Source organism: Rhineura floridana, chromosome 4 (assembly GCF_030035675.1).
Source record: "Rhineura floridana isolate rRhiFlo1 chromosome 4, rRhiFlo1.hap2, whole genome shotgun sequence".
NCBI classification, from domain to species: domain Eukaryota; kingdom Metazoa; phylum Chordata; class Lepidosauria; order Squamata; family Rhineuridae; genus Rhineura; species Rhineura floridana.
In genome coordinates this window covers 158,641,634-158,667,452 of record NC_084483.1, presented here as the reverse complement: position 1 = coordinate 158,667,452, position 25,819 = coordinate 158,641,634, and the positions used below count along the sequence as shown (strand labels likewise).

General features: G+C 41.2%; 1 protein-coding gene across 5 annotated transcripts in view; it reads left to right on the top strand.

Moving 5' to 3' along the window:
* Positions 1-25,819, top strand: part of LOC133383714 (uncharacterized) — a 77,843-nt gene that overhangs the window by 38,289 nt on the left and 13,735 nt on the right. For 3 of the 5 annotated variants that reach the window (XM_061624925.1, XM_061624924.1, XM_061624928.1), the window contains exon 4: positions 6,785-6,838. The exons of the other annotated variants lie outside the window; for them this stretch is intronic. In XM_061624925.1, the coding sequence (XP_061480909.1) occupies positions 6,785-6,838 (54 nt within the window). The remainder of the gene's footprint in view (positions 1-6,784; positions 6,839-25,819) is intronic. 5 annotated transcript variants of the gene reach the window in all.

Sequence of the window (25,819 nt, the reverse complement as noted above, 5' to 3'; positions counted from 1 at the left end):
TTGTTTTCGGACCGGCATTGATTTCCTGTGGTGGTTCATGAGGTTGTCATTGGTGCTTTTTTAAAAAATCCGCTCTAAATTATATGTTATTGTGTTTGTAATCGGCTTTCCTATATGCTGATGCATTCTTAACTCAGTGGAACAAGTGCCTACAGCACAGGCATTTTCATATACCATTTTTGTTAGCAAAAACCTGCAAATCAGCAATTGTGCAAACAATCGGGGACAAAAAAATGGTGGATCGGTGCTGAAAGCCGTACTGTTGAAATTCAAACGGATAGGAACCAGCTACCTAAGCCCATCACTAACTGTGGTGTAATTGACCAATGGAGAAGCAGAACTATAGCTTATTTCTGATTGTGGAGGGAATCTATGTGGTGTGGAATAAATAGGCAATATCTTCTCAAAATCAAATGTAAACCCTCAAAATAATGATGCAATTTATGGATTTAGTTTCAATTTACTTTGGTGCATTTTCTTACTCTGTGTATGACTTGGTAAGAGAATCAAAACCACACTATTGGGAGGGTTTGCTGGTCTCTGGACAGCTGTGACTTGCAGAGAAGGATGGAAGAAGGGACTTGCTAGGTCTCTGTTTTGTTACTTAGATAATGTAAGAGTAATATTCATTTGTAAAGTAGCTTTGATTTTCTCTGAGTCTATAAACATGGCTGTTGTGAAATTCCACTCTTAAGTCTCAAGCTCGGCAACTGGCAACATTTTGGTGAAAATAGTTTGGCCACAGTGCTATCAAAGTGGCACTTATTATTTGCAAAATTTAAAAATGTGCAAGGAGATCTCTGCAGCTACCCTGTTTGTACTACAGAGTGTTATGGATCTGGGGCTATTGTGAAATAAGTATTGGGTTGCTGCCAAGACTTGAAATAGGTGGCATTCCACCCTGCTGTCAGCACTGATTGCTATCAATTGTTTACAAAGACTCTTCGCACCTATGGGTGAATACCTGGATGTAGATCAATAAACTAAAATCCAGTTCTGACAAAATGGAGGTGCTGTTGGTGAGTAGCTGATGTGATGAAGGAGGTAATATCCAATCTGTAATGTAAAGGACAAGGAAGGAGAAGGAAGTTTTCCTTATTGAGGCCTAGTAACTTGGAATCTTAATTTGTCTGGAATTACCGTTTTTACAGGTAGAATTTGGGGTATATAAATCTTTTATCATACACAGTGTAGCAGTTAAGACAAAGGAGGTGGTAGTGAGCCTGGCTGCTTGTAATTTTGTGCAGAGCTGCAGAATCCTCAAAAGAACTAGAAAAGGAGGAACTTGGCTCATTTGAAGTTTCAGTCAATATGACTGGTCTTATAACTACAGGCGGGCCCCGCTTATACGGCAGGTTCCGTTCCAGACCCCTGCCGTAAAGTGGAAATCGCCGTAAAGTGGAACCCCATTGCGCGAAAATGACGTAAAAATGCCACAAAATCGCAAAAATCGGCTTTAAAAAGGGGGAATTAAAGCCGCCGCATTAGCAGAACTCCGGGAAGCGAAGCGCCGGTAAGCAGGGCCCTACTGTATACCGAAACCCATGTAGCTTACAGTAAGCCGCTTACTCCTACCTAAACATGTATAGGTTTGAAACCGACATATTACTTATGAGGGTAATCCCATATCTGCTGAGCGACTAGCTGCCCTTGCCCTCTCCAGTAGCCACCATGCTATCAGGCTACCTTCTTCCATTTCCAGCTGGTCATGATAAGAACTGTAATTTGAGAGCTGGTGCCTGAGCATGCTTCCCCCCCCTTGTTCTTCCCTGTCCCTTTCCCCTCATGTGTCGTGCATTTTACATTGTTAGTCTAAGAGCAGTTATTTAACTTTTGTAAATTGTATTTTGTAAATTGTATTGTTTTATTGATGTATTTTATATTCTATTTTTATATTTGTGTTTTTTGTAAGCTGCCTTGAGGGCCTTTGGCCAAAAAGCTGGGTATAAATAAATAAATAAATAATAATAATATTCTTCTAGTAAAGGCTAAACTTTTACAAGCTAAAAGGAGGGTGCTTTGCTTTTAGTGTGCACCTCCCAAGATTTCAAAGTCCTTGTACTTAGAATTTCTACATTCATATAATCGAAGAACAGAGCCAGTGTGGTGTAGTGGTTAAGGTGTTGGACTACGACCTGGGAGACCAGGGTTGGAATCCCCACATAGCCATGAAGCTCACTGGGTGACCTTGGGCCAGTCACTGCCTCTCAGCCTCATGAAAACCCTATTCATAGGGTCACCACAAGTCGGAATTGACTTGAAGGCAGTACATTTACATTTATAATCGAAGCACAGATGGAGTGCCATCTGTGGTTGGAGCACCAGAAGCACAAATGGTAAGACCCTGCAGCCTCTCTCTGAGATTTGGAGCAGAAAAGCAGGCAGGAGAAGGCTGGTGCTTCCATGATATGAGCAAATGGGCAGATCTTTCCATTGCTGACTCCCAACGTTTTAACAGACCTAGAGATGTGGCAACCCTAGGCAGTGTGCCTTGTGCTGTTACGTACAAGAAAGTGTGAATTAGAACATAAGGCCCCGGATCAGGACAAAGGCCCATCTAGTCCAGCATCTTATTCTCTTAGTGGCCAACCAGATGCCTTTGGGTAGCCCACAAGAAGAACCTGAGCACAACAACACTTGCCCCACTTGTGATTCCCAATAACTGGTATTCAGAGGCATACTGCCGCCGACCATGGAGATAGAGCACAGCCATTGTGGCTTGTAGCCATTGATAGCCTTGTCCTCCATGACTTTGTCTAATTCTCTTTTAAAGCCATCCAAGTTGGTGGCCATCGCTACCTCTTGTGGGAGCAAATTCCATAGTTCAGCTATGCTTTGTGTGAAGAAGTACTTTTGTCTTTCCTGAGTGTTCCAACATTCAACTTCATGGGATGGCCCTGAGTTCGAGAGAAGGGGAAAAAACCTTCTCTCTACCCATTTTCTCCACACCATGCATGACCCTATGCAACTCTGTCATGTTTCCCCTTACTCACCTCTTTTCTAAACTAAAAAGTCCCAAATGTTGCTTCTTGGCTCTTTTCTTTGACCTCCACCAGCCAATGATGTCCAGCAATGTTGCTTGCCAACTGCTTTAGACACGGGCCCAAAGGCCAGGAGCTGAAGATGCTGGAGGAAGAAGCTGGTTCTTTATGAGTTCTCTCTGTATATGTGTGTGAGTCAGAGAGAGGATCCCAGCAGCTGCTTCCTTTTTCTAACAGTAGCATTTTTGTCTTGCTTTCAGAGTCCCGGGGCTTGAAACTGCCATGCAGGTATCTTTTGCTTTTCTCTCCCTCTGCCAACCACTTAGGCCTCCAGACCCAGAGCTTGAGAATCCAGGCAACAGTGCGAACTGGGCATTGCCCTTGTATGACAAAAACAATTGTCCTCTTATCCAGGGGACTTTCAAAATAAGCCATTGGTTTTGTGGCAAGGCTGAAAATGTGTAAGGCCTGATGATCTTTTGTGTTATTTTCCTTTACAGTATTACAGCTGGTATTTTTATAAGGGGTATCTGTTTTCATCCCTTCAGAATCTCACCAAGTTATGGAGGTGACTGATTTTTTAACATGCAATTAATTGCCCATGGCAGCCATTTTGTGCTGGCACCCATGACACTTTTAACAATAACATTTATAGTGTTATAACTGGGATGGAGTGGGGTAAAAACAAGAAGGCACTGAAATTGCCTGGAAAATAGTAGATTGATGATACCTTTCACAGCAATGCTGGAAGCTCAAGTTTATTTTATAGGGATCTCCAGGAAATTATGTTCAGAGTTGGCTGGTGCATGCGTGAATTAGAACTGTTTCCTCTTGGTGTGTTCTGCCTGGAAATCTCTTTAAGTGTTGAGAGCACTGGGGATGAATTGATCCCACAAGCTTGGATTTCAGTTTGTTTATTTTTTTATTGTATTTATATCCCACCTTTTTCTCCAAGGAGCTCAAGGGGGCATACATGGATCTCCAGCTGCAATGGGGGGAAAAGCCGCTGTGGTCTGCTCTTGTACCCTTAACATCAGTTTAATTTGCAAAAAATCAGTAGGTGAAACTTTTCATGGTATGGCAATAGGGATTATTGGGTGCTATTTACATATGCACATCAAGCTGCTGTTGAGGACACAGATGCCAAGGGTGTATTAAGCTGGCAGTCTTACTTGGGAGCAAGCAATTGCTTGGTTACTTGGGAGCTTACTTACAGGAACAAGCAATTAAAATAAGAGTGTTTTGGGGAGTTTGTGGAGAGAGGCTGTATTGGGTGATCAGAAGGACCATAGCTTAGTGGCAAAGCAAATGTTTTGTGCAGGTGGCAGGTAGTCCATTGGACACTGACCATTGCTAAGGTAATAACTTGATATAAGTGTGAGAACTAGTGGGCAAAGGTCCAAATCCTCATTAATCTGGCTCATACTGATAATCGGTTTTGCAATGCTGTCTGGGATTCATACTGGGTGGTTCTTGTTTCTGGCTGTCCATGTTGTTGTTTTAGTTAGAGCAGTCTTGCTTGATTAAACTTCTCATTAAGGAGACTTCTGAGCACTGAATTGCTTAATCTTGAAGTAGTATCTTTTTGACAACTTGATGGTTTCTGGCTATGGAATTTCTCTTGTTACCCACTTGGTTTGGGTGTGCCACTTCTGAAGGATCTCGTTTGTATCCGAGTGTTTTGCTGAACAGTACTAAACTGCCCAGTTTCATGCTGAAAAGGTATCATGTCACTTTTGGAACAGTGCTGCCATTTTGTAATGGTCTCTAAGTAAAAACTGCCATGTTTTAAAAATGATATACTTTGATTCTGTAGTGTTGCAATAAACAAAGACTCGTGTGTGTGTGTGTGTGTGTGTGTGTGTGTGTGTGTGTGTGTGTGTGAAAGACAGAGTGATGTACATGAACTTTGTAATAGCAGAGCTTGTGGTTATGATGGTCCTTTTCGTCTATCTTTCAAGTTTCTTTTCTCGCTCATGCTATGGGACCAGCATAACCACAAGCTCTGCTGTTATGAAGTTCATCTACATTACTCTCTTTTACCCACACATTTCCTTTGCTCAGTGCAGCATTGCAGAATCAATGTCCATCATTTAAAAACACATCCCAGTTTTATTTGGGGCCCATTACAAAATGGTGGCACTATTCCAAAAGTGACCTTATAATTCCCCATATAGGTTGGCCCTATAATTTGAGGGGCAAGAAGATCAGCCTGCATTAGGGGTGGTATTCAATGCTGGTCCTACTCAGGGTAGACCCATTGAGGTTAATCTGCAAGATGTTGTTTACTACAACTTGTATAACCCCCAACCTGCATCTAACAGTCTTCCACACAGAGATCAATTTTGTTGCCAGGATTCAATACATTTTTTAAGTGCATTAAAACTGTCATATAGGTAACTGTCATGACTTCCCCAAAGAAACCTTGGGAATTTTACTTTGTCAAGTGCTGATATTTCTAGCCTTCCTCACAGAGTTATTTATTTATTTGATATTCTTATGTATCATTTTCTCTTGTAAATGATCCCAAAGTGGTTTAGTTCCTAGGGCTCGCTGGGGAGGGGAAGCAACTATTAAACCTGTTTAAGTGTGTGGCTTAAATATGCCTTAGTATGCCTTAAGAATAGATCAGCAATTTGAAAAAATGCTGTGCTGGAATTTGTGGAAACATTTTACTGGGGTTTCATGTTAATATATTGATTTTTGAAAACCTTTAAAATGTCTTTTCAACACCTCTACCATTTATTCTTAATTTTAGCAATTTGGTTTGCAAAGCATTGTGATGAAATTATTTATACATTTGTATTGTGAAAAAAATGCAAAGACTGAGCGAGAATGTGCCATGAATACTCAAAACACAGAGGGCACCACATTGACTATCCCCGCATTGTATATACACACAGGGATTGTATATAGTTTTGGATGGTGTTGGGGTCTGACGAAGCCATCTTTTGGAGACTGAAGAAGCCATCTTTGTTCCCACCCACGTCTAACTTAGAGCTTAGGGTAGGGAGACATTTACTTTTACTGTAAAACCTGGTGGGATAAGCTCGAGTGTTGTTGTTTTTTAGATTCAGCTTCAAACAGATTTCACAACTGATCGGCCAGGTGTGGCCAATGGAAACGCTTTGCTGTAGGCAACTTAATGTACTCACAGCCTTCTCTTGCAAAACATACAGCCACTTTGTCTGCTGGTAATGCAGAGATTTGTGCCTTAGGACCTGCTGTTCCATAACTGTCTATTGCGAAGTTTCCAGAAACTCTCAAGTAAGGTTGCCAATGGTTGTGCCTTTTAAAGTTAATTGCCAGGAGAAATTCAGCAAATGCCATTCCCCCCACCCCCTTGGCAGTGATGTAAGTTAGTCTTGCAGAACCACTTCCTGCCATGCAGTTGCTCCAAAACACAGCAACATCCTTTAAGAGCAAAGTGTTTAAGGGTCAAACTAAATGTGACTATTGTGTAGTTTGCCTTTGCAAAGTTGATTAAAAAATAGAATAGCTGGTGTGTGCGTCCTCCAAAACCCTCAGACTGGGATCATGGGGGGAAGGGTATTTTTAACCCTTTGCTCCAAGTATGGAATCTGCTTGGAACAGACCTCTCCCACACCTCCTATTTATAATAGGAAGAAAGCCACAGATTTAGTGTCATGGAACTTAGCAGTAGTTCTTAAATGTTTGCTTAAACTCCTGACTCCCTTCTAGCACTCCAGCATTATTTAACGCTACAGATGAATGATGCAGCTACCCTGCATATATCGTGCATACCAGCTGGCTCTTACCCTAGGTTTCTGCTTCTTTTTCAGAAGATGCTGTTTAAAAAGAATTGTGGCACAAAGACTAGAATCATCAAAATTCGTGTAAGTTGGCTATTGTTTGGTAGTTTGTTTTTTTCCTCCTTGGGTTGAGCAAGGAAGCTTCTTTGACCCAGTAGCAAAGGGCCCCTGCAGACAACTTATTTACTGAGCATCCATTCTGATTTGCTTGCACAAAGCTTACACAGAAGTTGGATTATCTCTGGTCATTGTTGAACACTTGTTCTGATTTCTTTGTGGGGTGATTATGTGACAATGAGCATTCATCCCGATTTTCTTGCAGAGTGTTTACACATTTTCCTGTTAGTTGGTTCGTTCAGCACTTTTCAAGGCATTTCCATGTTACCTTCCAAACTGCAAAAAAAATCCTTATTTATTTATTTATTTATTGTGTCAGGGCTACAGGGGATTTTTATAGAATCATAGAACAGTACAGTTGGAAGGGCCTTCGAGTCCAGCCCCCTGCTCAGTGCAGGAATCCATTTTAGTCCCCTTTAATTTATCAAAGTTCGGTACGCAACTGAATCATTCCCACAAAATACTGTCATTCTGGAGGCACCCATTATCTTGTGTACACTCTAAAGAAAACTTTGTCTTTACGAATTCTTCAAGCTTGGATTACAATTGCCCCAGAAGACCTTTCATGGCACTCTAGTTTCTTCTTCGTCTTCAAGAAAGGGTTATGTCTAGAGGTAAGGGTGATGATCCGGTGAGGGCTGCAGGCAGAGATGGAAGCAAGAAATTCCTGAACTTGAGCAACAGGGAGTTCAACTTTTATATTCTGAGTGATGTGTACGCAAGATAACGTTGTGTGATATTCAGCTAGACTAGCCAGAGAAGGGAATTGACTCAAGGCTGTCATGTAACTCAGTGCAAGAAAGGATTTGCATGTTGCCCCACGCAGTTTGGTTGCTTTGTTCCATCTACATCTGTCAACCTTTTATTTTCACCTATCCACCTATTACAAAGCCCATGTTTTAAACTCCATCTCGCTCCTGTGGCTCCATTTTGGTTAATGATACGTAGCATTTTTGCCCCATTAGATCATCAGCCATCATTCCAGAATATGGTATGTATTCAGGCATTTCTGAATAACTAAGGCAAATGTCCTATTTTTTTAGTGCTAGACAGCCAGTAAACAATCACACTTGTATTGAATAATTCCTCATTTTCAGAGAGTAACCATGCAGAGGAAAGCAAATGTTGTCTGCCATGTTAAAAGTCGCTGCTATATTGTCTTAGGTAGAGAAATGTTCTACAAAAATGTCTGTCACTGTAATAGAAGTGAGGACCGGTTGGTTTATTCAGTAAAAAGGTAAAGGTGTCCCTGCACTTGTAGTGCGAGTTGTTTCTGACTCTTAGGGTGACGTCTTGCGACGTTTACTAGGCAGACCGTATATATATGGGGTGGGATTGCCAGTTCCTTCCCCGGCCTTTCTTTACCCCCCAGCATATGCCGGGTACTCATTTTACCGACCATGGATGGATGGAAGGCTGAGTGGACCTCGACCCCTTTTACCGGAGATTCGACTTCTTCCTTCCGTTGGAATCGAACTCCAGCCGTGAGGAGACATTACATCCTTCCTTTCTGCTGTGGAAGCATCAAAGGCCCTGGCCCTATTGACAACAGCTAGGCCAAAAGGGGACTGTTTTGGGGGAGGACTGGCGAATGTCCTGGTTCCCCAGTGTACCGCCAAACTGGGGAGGGATTTAGATCATCTCAGGAGCTGGTAAAAATCCCTCACTTTTCCATCGCTTTGTTTCTAATGGGAGCAAAGCATCTCCCCAGTTTGTTTGTTTTTTAAATAAAGCCTGGAACAAACAAACAAACACAAGTGGTCTCCTCCACCATCACATCTGTGTTGCAGGCAGGAGCCCAGTAAGGCATAGTATAAAGTGGATGAACCACCCTCACTTTTTGTCCCCACACCATAGGATTGCATGGTTAGTTTGTCCAAACAATTCTTTAGAAGCATCAGTATTTCAATGACTGTATCCAGCTGCTAAACATCTACAACTTTAATCATAAATCCCAATTAAAATATATTACAGATTCTTGACTGGATATTGTATGTCCTGCTGTTCTAGGTTAAAGGCCATTTATGTTGCCAAAAGCTAGAATCCTGTACTTACAACCTTTTTTGGCTTCCCAGTGACGTGCATGCAGGTAACTTACTGCGATTACCCTTTCAAGCCTCAGGCAAATGGGATACAATTGCACAGAAGTATACTCTTGAAGCTGCCTCTGGAAATAGAGCAGGGGTGTACAGCCCAAGATGACCCAGTCCTATGGAATGATCTGCCAATAGATATTCTGCAGGTGCCTTCTGTTTTAACGTTTAAACATCTGCTGAAAGCTATGCCACCAAGCTCATGTAGACAATTAAGAAAATATATTTATATAATAGTTGATGATTTCTGATCTTAAATTTTTGTGTGATTTTTTATTGTGTATATATATGTGCTTGTTGTAAACTGCTTTGATATACTTTTATATATATATATATATATATATATATGCACACACCTTTATTCATAAAAGTATATCAAAGCAGTTTACAACAAGCACATGTATATATATACACCCTAGGTGTACCCTAGGGATTGCTTTTGTGCACCCATAAACTCCCAATGAAATAAGTTCTTGGGGTTCTGTGCCTTGTCTCTTTGATCATGATGCCTCAATGTCAACAAAAAGCCAGAAAGAAGGCTGATGGGAGGCACAGGGTAGTCTGAGCCCTTGTAGTTTTCCTTGAGCCTTTATTGAATCACACATGAAATTATTTTGCAATGAAGAAAGATGCATGTGTTGTACATCTCTCCAGGATCCCTGAGTGTAAACAGAGAAGGCTAGATTCTACATATATTCATGCATATATATTCTACATTCTCCTATCAAGAAAGAGGTATTGTCAAAGTTCAAGGGCACATTCCAGCCAGGTAAAATACCCAAGGATGGTGCAAAAGAGGGCTGTTGGGGAGGGGGTGTGGTATGGGGAGAGTCCTGAGGGCCAGACAGAGAGGCTTGGAGGGCCACATTTAGAGACACTCCATTCCACTTGCACCCCTGTTTTGGGCACAGAAAGGGTTTGGCATCCTCCATCCATGGTATTCTTTCAACCGTCCCTCACAACTTTGTAGGAAACCAGCATAACCCCAATTCTGATGCACGGTCATGCTGCTTTAACATCTGTTTTGATCCAAAGACTGGCCTTTGCTCATTCTCCATCTCCTTCCCCACTCCAAAAACCTCTTATTGAAATGGCACCCTGATATAGATAGGAGTTGCCTTGACTTTGGATGCTTCACTGAAGAACAAAACTACCACTTTTACGAGGAAGCTGGATTTGGGATTGGTGATTAATAGCAAGAATACTTTCTGTAGTTCAGTTAAGTAAGATAATAATTTGTCATTGGTACCATTGCTGTGACCAGCAACGCTACAGCAGAGTTGTGTTCTTGGAATATTTGTTTCATTACATATCATACTAGTTTTGTGTTATGGAGGAGAAGGGAGAATTAAGATGTGAAAGTAATCTTCTCCCATATGCTTTCCCAAGAGGGCGACTACACATGATTGAAATGTGCTTAGAATCAATTTGGCATAGATTATTTCCTGCACCTGGTGAATTCTGCCTCTTTCATCATTTCACTGTATGGTACAGCCCTCCTTAATTTCTGAGCATTGTTTTAAGTAATTGACTCAATGCTGAGAACAGTTTATTTAAAATCCTACTTGCTAGTTGTGAACTTTTCCCTGATTTTGCTAGCTATCCAGGCAAAAGATCCCGAAGCGAGTAATTTTCACAGACTGTTAGCCAGCAAGTGCTCTTGTTTATGGGGTGTGCAAGGGATACTGTGTACAAATGTTACTAGAAAATAATTGAATTCTGCATATGGACTAAAACAGAATAATGAGGAAGATCATTGATATGATCTAACTCAGTGTTTCCCAACCTGCAGGTCAGGAAGGCATCCCAGGGGAGGTTGCAAAGAGCCAAGAGAATATTTATTTATTAATTTTAAAAATGAATTAAGGGCTGGTCTGTGCGCCACCAACTTGTGAGCCTGCACTGCATGGGCTCGCAGCTGCTTCTGCCTCCCCTTCTTTCCAGTTGGCATAGTCAGTTCTCCCCACACAGAAAGCTGAGCAGCACTCAAGAGAGTATGTCAAGAGGAGGGGCCAGCTGCAGTGCCTCTCCCTCCCCCTCTTTTGTCATGTGTGGGAAGATTGATCAAGCTGTTTGGCTTTGGCTGTAGAGATAGAGGGATCCAAGGAGGGGTCTGCCTGCCAAAAAACTAACAGGATGGAGTCCTGGAGCTTCCCCCCATGAAGGGGGGAAAGGGGCACTCATTAAAAATTCACTGTATAGTTAACTTATAGCACAAGATATACATGTCTACTCAGAAGTAAGTCTCTTCATATTTAATGGGTCCTACTCCCAGGTAAATCAAATTGCAGTAATCAGAACAAACTAAGATTCTGTTGAAGTTTTGAAGCTGTATTACTTTTTTGGGAGGGACATGGGGCTTTTACTGGTTAAAGGAAGTAAAAAATTATGTCTGTAATACAAGGACTTAGGCTGCAATCCTAACCAGGTCTACTCAGAAGTAAGTCCTATAGAATTCAGTGGAGCAACAGCCATACAAGGTAGGTTAGGCTGAGAGTTAGTAGCTGAGCCAAGGTAGTAAGTGAGCAAAAAAAGATGGGTAAAATAAGTTTTAAAAATATGACATTGCACATGCTCAGTGTATTTTTGTTGCTGTTTATCAAAGCTTTGAGTGTGTTTTTATACAGTTGTATATGTTCATTGTATTTTTAAATATTTAAAAATATGTTAAGTTCAAATTTTGTTGTTTTTTCTCTTAATTTGAGTACTTTGCATGGCTTAGGGTTAGCATTGGGGGAGAGCAGGGCTCTTGTGCCTTTAACAGCTGCGTGGCAGGCAGAAATTAAACAGGAATTAAATTAAACCTTTTCTATTATGGAAATACAATTATGGAGAAAGCTTCACCAGTTGACATTCTGTCTGTTAGACATGTTTTTCTTGTCGTATGAAGCTTCCTGAGCAGAGTGCTGAAGAGGAGGCATCCTTGTATACAGGTGGAACACTTAAACCAAAGTCCAAATGTCCTGGCATCAACCAGGCACTGTTCACCACTCTGGGTGGTTTACTTAGATCTCATTTCCTTCAAAATTTGTTAAATGTTGTTTATATTGCTGTAACCTGCCCTGGGCCCTTCCGATGAATGACAGGTAATAAATATCATCACCATCATGTTTGCTTTTGTGGTGAATAAAAAATGACATTTTTAATGCTTCATTATGTATTTTTTTCAATTAACATAGACTAAAATTACAAGAATTAGCATGTCGGGGTTGTGAAAATTTTTGAGGCTACAAAGGGGGTCCTGTACTCATAAACGTTGGAAACCACTGATCTAACTCTAAGACAAATAGATAGGAAAGTTTGTGGCTCATTCATGTAAATCTTGCTTCTAAACAGCATGTGGGCATAATCTGAGACCATAAAGCTATAAAGCAGTTCTGTGGCTGATGGCCACTAAGCCGACTAAAAAAGCAAGGCTTCACTAATAACACAGAGTAGCAACAAGAAAAGGAAAGTAGGTGCAAATATAATTTAATAAATGATCATCAACATGTTTCAAAAGATCCTTCCAAAGGAAATTGTTTATTTATGATACTTGACAATACAGAACTGTAAACAGCAAACAGTTCAGTAACAAAAATAACTTTTCGTCTTTTTATCTTTTTGTTACAAAGGCAAGAAAAATCCCTGTTCCATCCACCTAGAACTGGAAATTATAATGCTGATTCCACTATTAATTTTTCCAACTGAAGCATACTTTTAATGAGTGGTCTCATTGTTTTTCATTATATAAGAAATAAAGTCCTTCCAGAAAGTGAAATATTACTCTGGTTTTGCTAGCCTTTTGATCGCACATTCTGATAGATAAGCTTTTGTGCTGCTGTAACAACAATCTATGGGCAACTCTCTAGAACATTTCCAATTTTGTGTAATAACAAGTCTAGCTGCAAGCCATATAAATGGTACAAGCTCTTTTGGTATGGTGTTACCTTCAGACTCAGAAAGCAATGTTTTGGAGTTCTTGCAATCAATTACCCTGCAACTTTAGACTTTTCTCTTTACACTCTATTTCAGCACCCCTGGACCTCCTGACATTCCAGCCAGAGACTCCTCCCCCCCTTTCCAAGAATTTAGCCGGACCTTTCTCTGCATGTGTGTTTGCTGCATAGGAGTATAGTACTATCTGTGCAACACTTTCATCCTTTCATAGTATTTTCCTGAATATATGCTGATACTGATTTCATTCTCTTCATTACCCACAAGCATTCCCACTCCTTCAGAGTTATTTCCTCTCCCAAATGCTTTTCCCAAACTATCTTTACTCCTTCTATGGTGCCCATTACTACTTTCACTAATTTTGAGTATTTTCTGAATAATAATATTCACTCTCCATAAATGTAGAAGGGAATGCAACATTGTGCCCCTTTTAGCTGCTATATAACTTCACCTGAAGAAGGTAATTCTCAACATGTTATATTTGCATTTACTTGGCTTCATCTGTTTCAATTCTCTAGTTGAATTTAAGTGATGGGTATATGCCAAAAACATAGTGGCATTAGCAGATAAGTCCAGTTGTACACCACTGTTTTTAGATTGTGCACTTAAGTAAAGAGTTTGCTTTGAGACTTCCAACTTCCAGGGGGGAGGGGGGGGACACAGAGGAGCAGAGAAAAGAAAAAAATAATTGGAATGTGGTTTGAATTTGTTATGGTAATAGGGAAGATGTCTAAAGGAAAGCTTTGTGGAAGACATAGATTATGCAAGGAAGGTCTTGAAAAGTTTGTATAGCACAGATACTCCAAGATCGGAGTTCTAGGCTTGTGAGGCAGGAAGGGAGAGGACTAGGAGGAGATTTAGTTCACATTAATGTAATTGAAATATATTGGGGGGGGGAACCCAGTGGAGATTTCACCCAAAGATTGGGGTGCAGGGAAGCTATTGCTTTTTTCAGCATAGGCTGTTAACAGATCTCTTGTATCTGCCTTTCTTTGTGATGCATGCGGGAATCTAGTTGTCCTTGTCATTAATCTTTTCGCTGTGCAGTACAGCCATGATTCTTACCCTTGGCCTTTGCCAGTAAAGTGGTTTGCCCAGAAGCAAGTGCCTTGTTTTGGCATGGGTTGAACCAATGCCAACAGCCTTGGTTAGACCTAGCTGATAAAGATGCACTTTGTTCTTTTTTTAAAATTTTTGATTCTTTCTAAATGCGTAATATTGTCTGTGTTGGATTGCTTAGCTGTGAGGAAGTGCAGTGCCTGGAGGTAGTGCAAATTACAGGGTGTCGTACGTATGCACATCCCCACACACTGTGCATTAACTCCGTAAGGCAGCCATTCATTCCGTGCAATGTAGATCCCAAGGCTAGCATCTGATCTGCATTAAGCATAAAGCCTTGCAAGCGCATGTGCCAGCAGGAATCCTTCAAAGCTACATGTGCCCATGTTGGCTGAATTCTGGTGTTACTAAGATGTCCTATCTCAGTAGCACAGATCACATGCTGTATATGCAGATAGTCTTCAGTTCAATTTCTGGCATCTCTAGCTAGGGCTGGGAAAGACCACGGAGAGCTGAAAGAGAGGAAGATGCTTTACAGAATCAGACCACTGGTCAATATAACTCCACTGGCTGGCGGCAGCTCTCCAGGAGTTCAACAGGAATCTTTCCCTGGAGATGTCGGGGATGGGGATTTTCTTGCATGTGTTCTACCACTGAACTACAACCCTTCCCCTGCTGCCAGTCAGTGTAGACAGTTCTCAGCTAGATGGTCTGACTTTGTGTAATGTAGCTTCCTATATCCCTACAGTGGTTTCATAGGAACGCTAATGGAATTTGAAACTGCCATTTGTAAGATTAGCATACATCTTCAAGGTTTCAGGCAGAGATCTCTCCCAGTCTTAACTGAAGATTGAACCTGGGACCTTCTGCATGCAAAGCAGATGCTGTGCTACTGAGCTACCTTTCCATATGGTTGTATAGTTCTTCTGCTTTTGACAGATCCACAAAGATTGGCTGGATACAGAGACAATAAGCAAAGGCAATTTGTGGAGGAATGTGTGGCCAGTTCACAGGACCAATGCCTCTGTTTCCCAAATCGGGGAAGTCAGGAAGTGAATAGGTTACAGTCCTGGTGGTTTCCATGCAAGCCGGCAAATGAAAAATTGTTTATCAACAACCAGGGTGATTGTTTTTTAGAATGATGTTCTTACTCTGCTGGTAAGCTCTGTAGATAAATAAATGTTTTTTTATTGCATTTAAGCCTTCAAAGACTCAAATACTGAAAAGTTATTCAAATGAAACACTTTTTATGTGTCCTTTTAAAACATTTTTGTGTTTGGTGTCTGATCTTTCCATCATAGGGCAGTGAAAGCATTTTATTAATGCAAGTGCTGTGCCAGAAAGAAGGCAATAGGGGAGAAAATGGGACTATTTTGAGTTGGCGTCAGTGAGAACCCAGATCTGGCTAATTTCCTTCTATGTCTGGTTATGTGTAACTGAGCATAATGCTTCTCTTTGAAGAGTTTTTCAAAGAAGATTGAACATTGTCTGGTTGCCCCTTTGTACAGTTGCCAGTGGCCACCTGACAACTTTGTAAATACGTTTGTGTTGTTTCTCCCACCTTCCCGGTAATGAGGACACTGGCATGTTTACTTGACCTTTCCAAATGGAGCCACCCCCTAGCAACATTGCAATAATGCAAAGAGGGAGTTGAGCAGCGTTTTGTTCTCTGCTTGTGTAGCCCATTGGGCCTTGCTTCAACTATTTTTAAAGGTGGTAGGGGGAAGGAAAGACATTGGGATGTCAGACATTACAGTGGAAAGACATTGGGATGCTGTGAGTAAGGAACTAGTTTAAATACGTGTGTGTGTGTGTGTGTGTTGAGAAAGTATTTGGGTAAGGGAGTAGTTTTTGAAGATCTGGGATTAATACAGGGCACAGTATCAAATTAGCTGTCCAGAAGTGCATGGATTGGCTCCGCGAAGAGGAAACAAAGCACTGTGTGTGATGTAGAACAAGACAACTGTGTAGTTCAGGCATGGAACAACATCAGGCTTGCTGGATCTACTTTCTTTATTAAAACTTTTATACCTTGCCTTTCTTCCGGTGAGCTCTGCATGAAAGTGAAAACAATAACTTTAACAAGTTAAAGAAAATATTAACAGCAATAATCCAGTAAGAATACCTATAAAACAATAAAACGGAATGAAACGTGCAAGTAGCCATGAAAAATAACTTGACCAGACAGCCTCAAGCATTAAAATTCACTTCAGCAATCATTCTACTGAGTTGTTGTTTTTTTACTAGAACCCCAGGGTCCACCAGTCTGAGTAAAACAGTGGCGTGGGTCCAGATGTAAAATGATAGCTCATAGGATGGAGCTAATTGCTTGCTGAAGGGGAGGGGACCTGTGGCCCTCCAGGTGTTCCTGGTCTACAACTTTCATCATCCCAAGTAGCCTCGGTGGCACGGAATGCGTTCTACCAACTTCGGTTGGTAGCCCAACTACGTCCCTACCTGAGCAGGGAGGACCTCACATCAGTGGTACATGCTCTGGTAACCTCGCGATTGGATTACTGCAATGCACTCTACGTAGGGCTGCCTCTGAAGACAGTCCGGAAGCTACAGCTTGTGCAAAACGCGGCGGCCAGACTGATAACGTGGACCAAGCGGTCCGAACACATAACACCTGTTCTGGCCCGCTTGCACTGGTTTCCAATATGCTTCCGGGCCAGATTCAAAGTGCTGGTTTTAACCTATAAAGTCTTATACGGCGCGGGACCACAATACCTGCTGGAACGCCTCTCCCGATATGAACCTGCCCGTACACTACGTTCTACATCGAAGGCCCTCCTCTGAGTTCCGACTCATAGAGAAGCTCGGAGGGTGATAACTAGAACTAGGGCCTTCTCAGTGGTGGCCCCCGAACTCTGGAACAGTCTCCCTGATGAGATGCGCTTGGTGCCGACGTTACTGTCTTTCCGGTGCCAAGTCAAAACCTTCCTCTTTTCTAAGGCATTTTAATCTAACTTAATTTAGTTTTAATATGTGTTGTAATTGCTTTTAGTTTTCTTATTCTTTTACATTGTTGTTGTATTTTACTATGGAATTTTTGTATATTTTTGCACTTTGTTGTACACCGCCCAGAGAGCTATGCTAGTCGGGCGGTATAAAAATCTAATAAATAAATAAATTCCTGATTGGAGATGTGAAGGCTCAGAAAAAAACTGGGAAAATGGGGGGGGGAGTTTCCCCCCATTTTTTCCTGGGCCTTCACATTTCTGTCCCTTACCATTGGCCGTGCTGGCTGGGGCTGATGGGAGTTGAAGCCCACCAACATCTGGAGGGCTAGTAGTTCACCACCACTGGCTTACTGCATTTCATAAAGCCTCACAGTGGCATGGCCTGCATGCACAACTACAGATCTACATCAGGGTTAGTACATACTGAAGGTTCTAACATGTAACTACATATCAAGAGTTCTAAACTATTAATTTAGCTTAGTAAGTAATTCCATAAAAGTCACAAGCCTACAAATTCTTGTACTAGTCTAAGATCCTGTGTTTTCCACACTAGTCACAGGAGAGCAAGTCCCCCTTTTTGTAGCCTCCATGAAACTCATGCTACTTGCCTTTTTACACTCGGCTAGTGTAAAAAAAAAAAAAAGAATGAAAAAACAGTTGCCCTCTGCCAAGTGGATTTGGAGAAAAGGCATAGAGTGATCTGTTCCCCTGTGCCAGCTCCCTTCATTTCTGTGCTGGTTGTGGTTAAAGAGACCTTCCTTCCTCTGCAGCTAGCACAGAAGCCAAGCAGGCTAGTGGAAGAGGGATGGAGCAATCTGTTGCTTCTCTGCTAGGCTGCTCACTTGCTTGCATGGAATTCCGAGTTGTCTCTGGAGAGCAGGTTAATGGTTAAATGCAAAGCTACCTTGATTTGGGAGTGTGGAAGTAGAAAAGCTTTGGGACGGCCCGATTCTGGAAAGAGCCTGAGAAGGAGGTTTCTAGCCCAAATATTTTTGTGTGTGCTGTTGTTAAACAATTGGGAGGTGAAAAACCCTTGCTGATGTATTGCCAATCATCCAACAATTTAGCAGGGGATTCTGATCCATCTTCTGCCAGGACCTGATGTAGTAGAGTGGTTTACAACCTGTATTCTGGGGGTTTCTTGGAATATTTCAGGCTTCGCCAACCTGGTGTACTCCAGATATTTTCAGCTATAATTCATCATCCCTGACGGTTGGCCAAGCCGGGAGTCCAACAACTTCTGGAGGGCACCAGGTAGGTAAGAGCTTGAGTAGTTCATCAAGCCTTCCTCAGAAAATCAGTAATGGTGGAAAAGCTTCTTTGCAAAACTGACTTACCTGCTCAACAGTCTTCCAGTCTGGGATGCGGTAAGCACAGATTTGGGGGAAGGTTAGGCATTTCTAGGGCATTCTCTGAGATCATGTGGGGCCTTAATGAGGACTGATAGGAAAGCATCCTCCATGCATCCCGTGTTTCTTGGAACATTCCTGAGGTCTTTGTCAGAAAGTTGTGCTGTTTCCTTGAAAACTGAAAGTTTAAGAATTTAAAAAGAAGCAAATTGCTGCATACCTCTTGCAGTGCCTTTCGGGCTGTAACAAGTTTTGTCTCCATCAGGTCAGAAGTAAAATGAGCAAAGTGTCTTATGTGCCCAGCCATGAACTCAGTAGCACAGGGAACCATCTGCATGTTTTCCTTAACCACAGGATACCACCATAAGCTTATTTTTCTCCCTCCAACCCCAGTTAGTAGAGCCTTCAATTCTTATTTTACCTAGCATGGGTTTTTTCCTGCACAATTACTTTGCAAATGAGTCAACAAATAGGAGCCCAAGCTTTAGACGTGGAAGGTTTTAGGTTCACTCTCAGCTCTTTCTGAAATGTTTCCGAAGGATCTCAGTTTTATATATCTTCCCAAAGGCAGCATTTCTAGCAATAAACCTTACAGGATTGGTGTGTAAAATATTTCCCCTAGCATGTGCATGTGTGTGTGCATGCATGCATGTGCACACATGCATGAGCGCACACATGCACACACACACCAGAGAACAGATGGAGTTGCATTCAAGGATTCCCTTCCTTTGGTGGAAGGAAACCTTTTGGATTCAGCCCCCTATGGAACAGTGACTTTCCATGTTCCTCAGTGGGACTGAAGTGTGTAAACACCATTTTTTTAAAACTTGGCTGGCTTCTCTCCCTACCCCCTCTGCCCCCAAATCTAATAGTGTCCTCAGTATACAACTAGTTCCAGTTGTAATTGGAAACAACATCTGCACCATTCATGCGAAGCACTCATATATCACTTTAACAGTCATGGCTTTCCCCAAAGAATCCTGGGAAGTTTACATAGTTCATTTTCCCAGGATTCTTTGGGACAAGCCATGACTCTTAAAGTGATATATGAGTGTTTTAAATGTACGTTCTAAATGTGACCCTAGTCTCTATAGACTAGGATCACATCTGCACCATACATTTAGGGTGGTGTTCAGTGCTAGTCCTACTCAGAGTAAACTCACTGAAGTTAATGGACATGACTAACTAGCAGATAGAAGCAAACAATCTCTTTAGGCTCCCCCCGCCCCAACCCTCTCTTGTTGATATGTTATGAGCTTGTTTGGGGAAGGCTACCTCTTCAGAGCACTTCCTTGAATAGCATCTGGTGTAACCTCAATAACTCCCAAGTTACTTAAATTAAATGGTCAGGTTTGTCTCCCTCACCTCACCCTTATTTTTCAGTGTGTGTTCTCTCCTTCTTGCTATCTCTTTTTAAAATGCATTTGGAGTTTGAAATACAGAAAGTAACTTAGCATAAAACATAACAAGCCTCAGCACAACTTTGTTAATTTGTACCATATTGGATAGAGCTGCAACATTTTTGTCTTTTTTTAGATGAGCTGATTGTTTTGATCAACTAAAGTGACCTTAAAGTCAGCAGCCTCTAATTTTTTTAAAAATATATTTGTAGTACTTCTAAAAGCGCAGACACCATCTTAAGAACATTCCTTCCTGTGTTTGGGGGGGATGTCTCTTCTAAGATGATATTTGCTGCTATGCAAGTATGCATCATCTGTAAGCAATGCTTTCTTTCAAACCACTTCCTCATGCAAATATGAGGGCTTTTTAAATAAATTAAGTCTGCTAAAATTAACTGCTTTAAATGACTGATTTAAATTGACAAGTACATACACATCAAGAATAATTAATTGTCTATCCTACTGGAACTGAAGGTGATGAGGCATTAAAAAATAACAAAATAAAAACTCCCTCCTAATGACTCCCTTTTGTGCAGTGATTACCCCTCAGAACAAGTGAAGTCTTTGTATAGGCTTCCATCCCATTCTATATCCAGGACAAACGTCTCAACCTGTCCTTCAAAGTGTTTCACGATAGTTTTACCCTATTTCAGGCACAGGGAACCTATGGCCCTTGTTGCAGGACTACAGCTCTCCATTGGGTATGCTGGTTAGGCCTGATGGGAGTTGGAGGCCACAACAGCAGAAAGGCCACAGGTTCCTTGTCCCTGCCCTACCTTATTTTTTCTGCGGCTTCACCAATATGTTCACTATTCTTTTTACTATTTAAGCAATCTGGGACAATTTTAAGGCACATATTTTGAGTTTTTAAAAAAGAAGAAAAAAAGGAAGCTGTGTTTAGCTCTATTAGTTAATAAAAATATAGATGTAAAGGAGAGAAGAAAGCAGGAAAGAATCTGTAGCGGTTTGGCATTTCTTTAATAAGGAGAGGAGATTCTATATATTTAAATCTAAGAAAACATTAGCACGGCCACATAATGACACCCAAATCTTCAGATTCTGCATAAGATATTCTAGTCCAACAATGATTCATGTTAGCATTGTCATAAAAAGAAAGGGAATTTCTTCCCTCTTTGCTGGAATTGCCAGAGTGATTGCGTACTACTTTCCCAATACTCTCAATGTGGTGAAGAAATGTTAAGGATTCTACTACTGCATGTGCCACTGGTTCATTTTCCAAGGCCACAATCTTACGCAGACTTAATGTGAAGCACAATCCTATTCATTCATGTTACCTTGGAAATAAGTCTTGAGTTCAATGGGACTTTCAAGCAAGACAATGTCCCCTTGGTAATTACCAAGTTGTGGTCTTGATTTTAATAGTCTCAGTAAGAATAGCATTTGCAAGGCATTGGGAAAAGGCAACTAAGCCCTCTTAAAAACTGAATGGGCTACCAAAGGTCTGGGAGGTACTACAAGTGGTAGAGTTAACAGCATACAAAACTTTCCAAGCATGGTTTTGAAAGGTTGAATAAAAATGTGGAACATTTAGTACAGAGACTTCTTAATCGGGAAGAGCTTGAGCTGGGAGAAAATTGGTCTTGGTTTACATTTCTGCTAACTTTTAAAGCAGCATGTATATGTAAATAAACAGCTGTTAGTTTTGCATGGTGTTGCTCTGAAATACTGACTTTGTAAAAACTTGTAAAAAATAAAATAATTAAAACTCTCACGAGGTTGATTGTTGCTCAGACTATGGGCTCTTCCCAGTTCACTGTAACTGGGATTCCTGTTCCCTTCTGCATTTAGCACAAATGCCTACCGGTTCTTCCATTTCAAGCCCATGGTCTTGCTCCACATTGTCTTTACTTTCTTATTTATAGCCCTACCAATTGCCTTCATTGTTCAAACTCCTATTTAGTTAATAATTATTATAATATACCTTCAGTGTGTATGGCACTTTGCATTATGAGAGGGCAATCCTCTGTAAAGCGGGCTTACAATACAATCAGAGATTACGCATAGCTCAATGGTAGAGCATTTGCCTTGCATGTAGAAAGTTCCATGTTGAATCCTCGGCATCTCCAGGTAGGGCTGGGAGTGTCCCCTACCTGAAACCCTGGAGACCACTGCAAGTCAGTGCAGAGCTAGATGGGCCATTAGTCTGACTTGGTAGTGTCCTGTGTTCCTAATAGAGGAAGGGGAATCAGGATTAAACTAGGAAAGATAATGCATAATTACAGGACTAGAGGGCTATGCTACCCAAATGCTACTACTGTAACGCGCTCTACTTGGGGCTGCCTCTGAAGACTGTTCGGAAACTTCAGTTGGTGCAACGAGCTGCAGTCAGAATGTTAACTGGGGCTGGTTACAGGGATCATACAACTCCCCTACTGCAACAGCTCCACTGGCTGCCAGTCTGTTTCCGGACACAATTCAAAGTGCTGGTTATGACCTATAAAGCCCTATACGGCTTAGGTCCAGGCTGTTTGTAAGACCATATCTCCCTATATGAACCTGCCCGGGCCCTGAGATCTTTAGCAGAGTCCCTTCTCACGATCCCAATACCTTCACAAGTGCGACTGGTGGGGACACGAGACAGGGCCTTGAGACAGGGCCTTTTCGGTGGCTGCCCCTAGGTTCTGGAACTCCCTCCCTAGGGAGGCAAGAATGGCCTCCTCTGTGTAGTCCTTCCGCCGACAGCTAAAGACTTTTTTCTTCCGGCAGGCCTTTGGAACTGAAAGCTTTAAGGGTAGTGATTGAAGAGGGTGCTGTATATTATTGTTTTAATTGTATGCTCCTAAATTGGGTTGTAATATTTTAATTGTATATCTATTTGGTTTTAACATCATAATAGTTTAATCCTGTTTTAATGCTGATTTTATATGTTTATATGTTTTATATGTTTATATGTTCTTAGTGATGTGTACTTATTTTTATCTGGAAGCCGCCTTGAGTTCCAGTTTGGAAAAAGGGCGGAGTATAAATAAAGATAATAAAGATGATGATGATAATAATAATAACAATAACAACAACAACAACAATAATAATAAAATGACCCTACTTTTTCTCCTTCACTGTCTGCTGGGTTTGGAATTCCTTTCCAAAATGCCTACCTGGTACCACATCTCTTCAAATTAGGGTTGCCAGGTGTCTGGTTTTCACCTGGAGACTGCGGTTTCTGGTGGTCCTCTCCCAGTGACTCACCTTAATTTCTGGACTCTTAGCTGTTATTTTTTAAAAAATTAAGTTTCTAGGTGGTCTGGTTCAAAAGATATAAACCAAAATGTCAGCTGCCCCTCCTGCAACATCTGTTACTACAGGCTGCTCTAATCCCTGCCCTTTCAAGTTTTTAGCCAATAAGTGAAATCAGGCTTGTGATTGACAAGATTTGTGGACCCCAGGCAATAGCTAAACTTACAGTTTCCTTTTCCTGCTTGTCCCACATCAGGAATTCAGTAAATATATAGCTTTCAGCAGCATAAAGAGTACTTTCTCTGTACAGGATTGGGACTTGCTTCTGAGTAAACATGCATAGGATTGCACTACAACAGAAGATCACAGCAGGATCTTGGTAGGCATCAAAGTGTACATGCAGGGTTTTTTTAATTACTTGCAAAAATGGCATATTATACATTTTATCTTTCAAATAATTTTTGAACACAAGTTTTAAAAAGTGTACATGCTGCAGTGTTATACTTTTCTAATTATGGAGTCAAACCAATTTAAATTTTACTGGAAGAGAGCAGTTTATTTGTCTTATTCATAACCTGTTTTGAAAACATTCCCAATATGAAGCTTTTCTGGGAGTAAAGCTACAATGCTAATTCCACATACCTGGGAGCTAACCCCAATGAATTCAGTAGGACTTACTTTTGAGTAGATGTTGTCAGGATTGTGCTGAAAATCAATGGGACTTTTGAGTGAATATAGAAAAGGATTGTGTTGTAAATCTTTCTGTCCCCCTCTGATCCTTTTTTTAAAGCAGTTGGGCAGGGCTTACTTAGGTGTCACTACTTTTATTTGGCCGGAAACTAATACTTTAAAAAAAAATGTTCTGCAATGGCCAATTGGCTTTGACAATAAACTATTATATGGGATGTATGTATTTTGACATCTCGTGTGTGTGTGTGTGTGTGTGTGTTGGAGTCTTTCCAGCAACCCTGTGAGGTAAGGTTGGAAACCAAGGTAGCTCACAACAAGAAGTAAATCCAATAATAATAAAACAAGTATAAAACAGTTGCAAAACAGCTTAACATGGCATGATTCTGAATTTTGGATTGGGTGAGTGAAGTTACTTATCACTGAATTGCAGTCCTGTGCATGCTTCCCTGTCTGAGTAAGCCCCATTGAATACATTGGGACTTGCTTCTGAATAAACATGCATAGGATTGCACTTTGGGGTAGTCATGGTCCCCCTCTGTTGTTTTCACCCTAAGGGGCTGATGAGGCTGAGATATGGTTTGTAGCCTACGGTCACCCAGTAAACTTATCTTATTTCCATTTTAAATTTTTATTTATTTATTTATTTATATGCCTCCCTTCTTCCCAGCAGGAGCCCAGGGCTATGATAGAAATGATCTATATGCAGGCAAAGTTTATGAAGTAATGCAGATCCACATAATACATTTAAAGGACATCCAACCCACATATAAAGCACATGACTCCCCCCAGAGAATCCTGGGAAGTGTAGTTCCCCCTTACAGTTCCAGTTCCAACCACCCTTAACAAACTACGGTTTCCATGATTCTGTGGTGGGATTCATGTGCTTTAAATGTATTATGTGGATCTGCCTTAGTATGCTGTGCATTCGTTAGTGAAACAGAAAGAACAATTTTAAATGGGAATTTTTTTAAAAAAAATTAAACGGGAAGGACTGTAGCTCAGTGGTAGGGCACATGCTTTGCATGCCAAGGTCCAAAATTCAATCTCTGGAACAGGCTATTGCCTGGAATCCTGGAGAGCCAATCCTAGTCCATGTCAGCAGTCCTGAGCTAGATGGTACCAAATGGCCTGACTCAGTATAAAAGAGAAAAGGGACCCAAAAGGCCACAGTGACTCGTAAATAAAATATATAAATAAATTTTGAACATTTATACACTGCTTTATTGTAAAAAACCTCAAAGTGGTTTATAGAAGGAATTAAAGCAATTATTGGCAAAAACAGTAAAGACATATTTAAAAACATTCAAAATAATAAAACCAACAGTGAGTTAAAAACAGGAAAAAACGTTATTAGCTTCTACATGCCTGGGTAGGCTTGCCTATACAAAAATGTTTTTAGCAGGTGCCAAAATTGAGTACAATGAAGGCACCTGCCAATTTGAGTACAATGAAAGCGCCTGGAAATAGGCAGGAAGTTCCAAAGCATAGGTGCTGCCACACTAAAGGACTGATTTCTTATAAGAGCAGAACAAGTACTATGTGGAACTTGTAACATAGAAAGCACACCTTGAACTTGGCCTGGTAGCAAATCAGCAACTAGTGCTGATTTCAGAGCAGAGATATTATGTGCTGATACAGTCTCACTCATGTCAGCAATTGTGCCGCAGCATTCTGCACTAACTGCAGCCCCTGGGTCAGGTTGTGCTGCATGGGGATTTCTGTGACCTTGGCTGACTGGCTGCCAGAATTTTTTTAGTTTTGGTTAGGAACCCTGACTGGTTGTGGGATGCTGAGGTTTCTGTCTTACTCATAGGAATCTTGATGTGGTTGGTATGGTATTATATTTAGGAAATCATCACTGGATTTTCTTTTTCTATTTGCATTTCATTTACCTCTGACCTTAGTCCCTTATATCCATAGAATCAACAACAGTGGTTCCATGTAGTCAGCTCAACCCCCTTAAAGCCACTGATGATGCACCTTGTTATTTGTATGATGGTTTGTTTTTTGCCCAATAGTGGTAGAAGAGAATTCACATCCTGGAAAGTGTGGCTTCAATTGCTGCTGTTCTCAATCTACTGCCTGTGAAGGTAGACCAAACCATGTGTGTTTTCTCTCTGTCAATTATTACTCACTGGAATTGGGTTGGCTGTCAAAGAGTAGGCAGGAAAGAGTCACGAATCTTCTCAACTCTTACTCATTGCTCAAACCTCTCTCTGCAGAGAAGGGCCAAGTCTGTAAAGAAGTTTGGAGCAGCCATGTT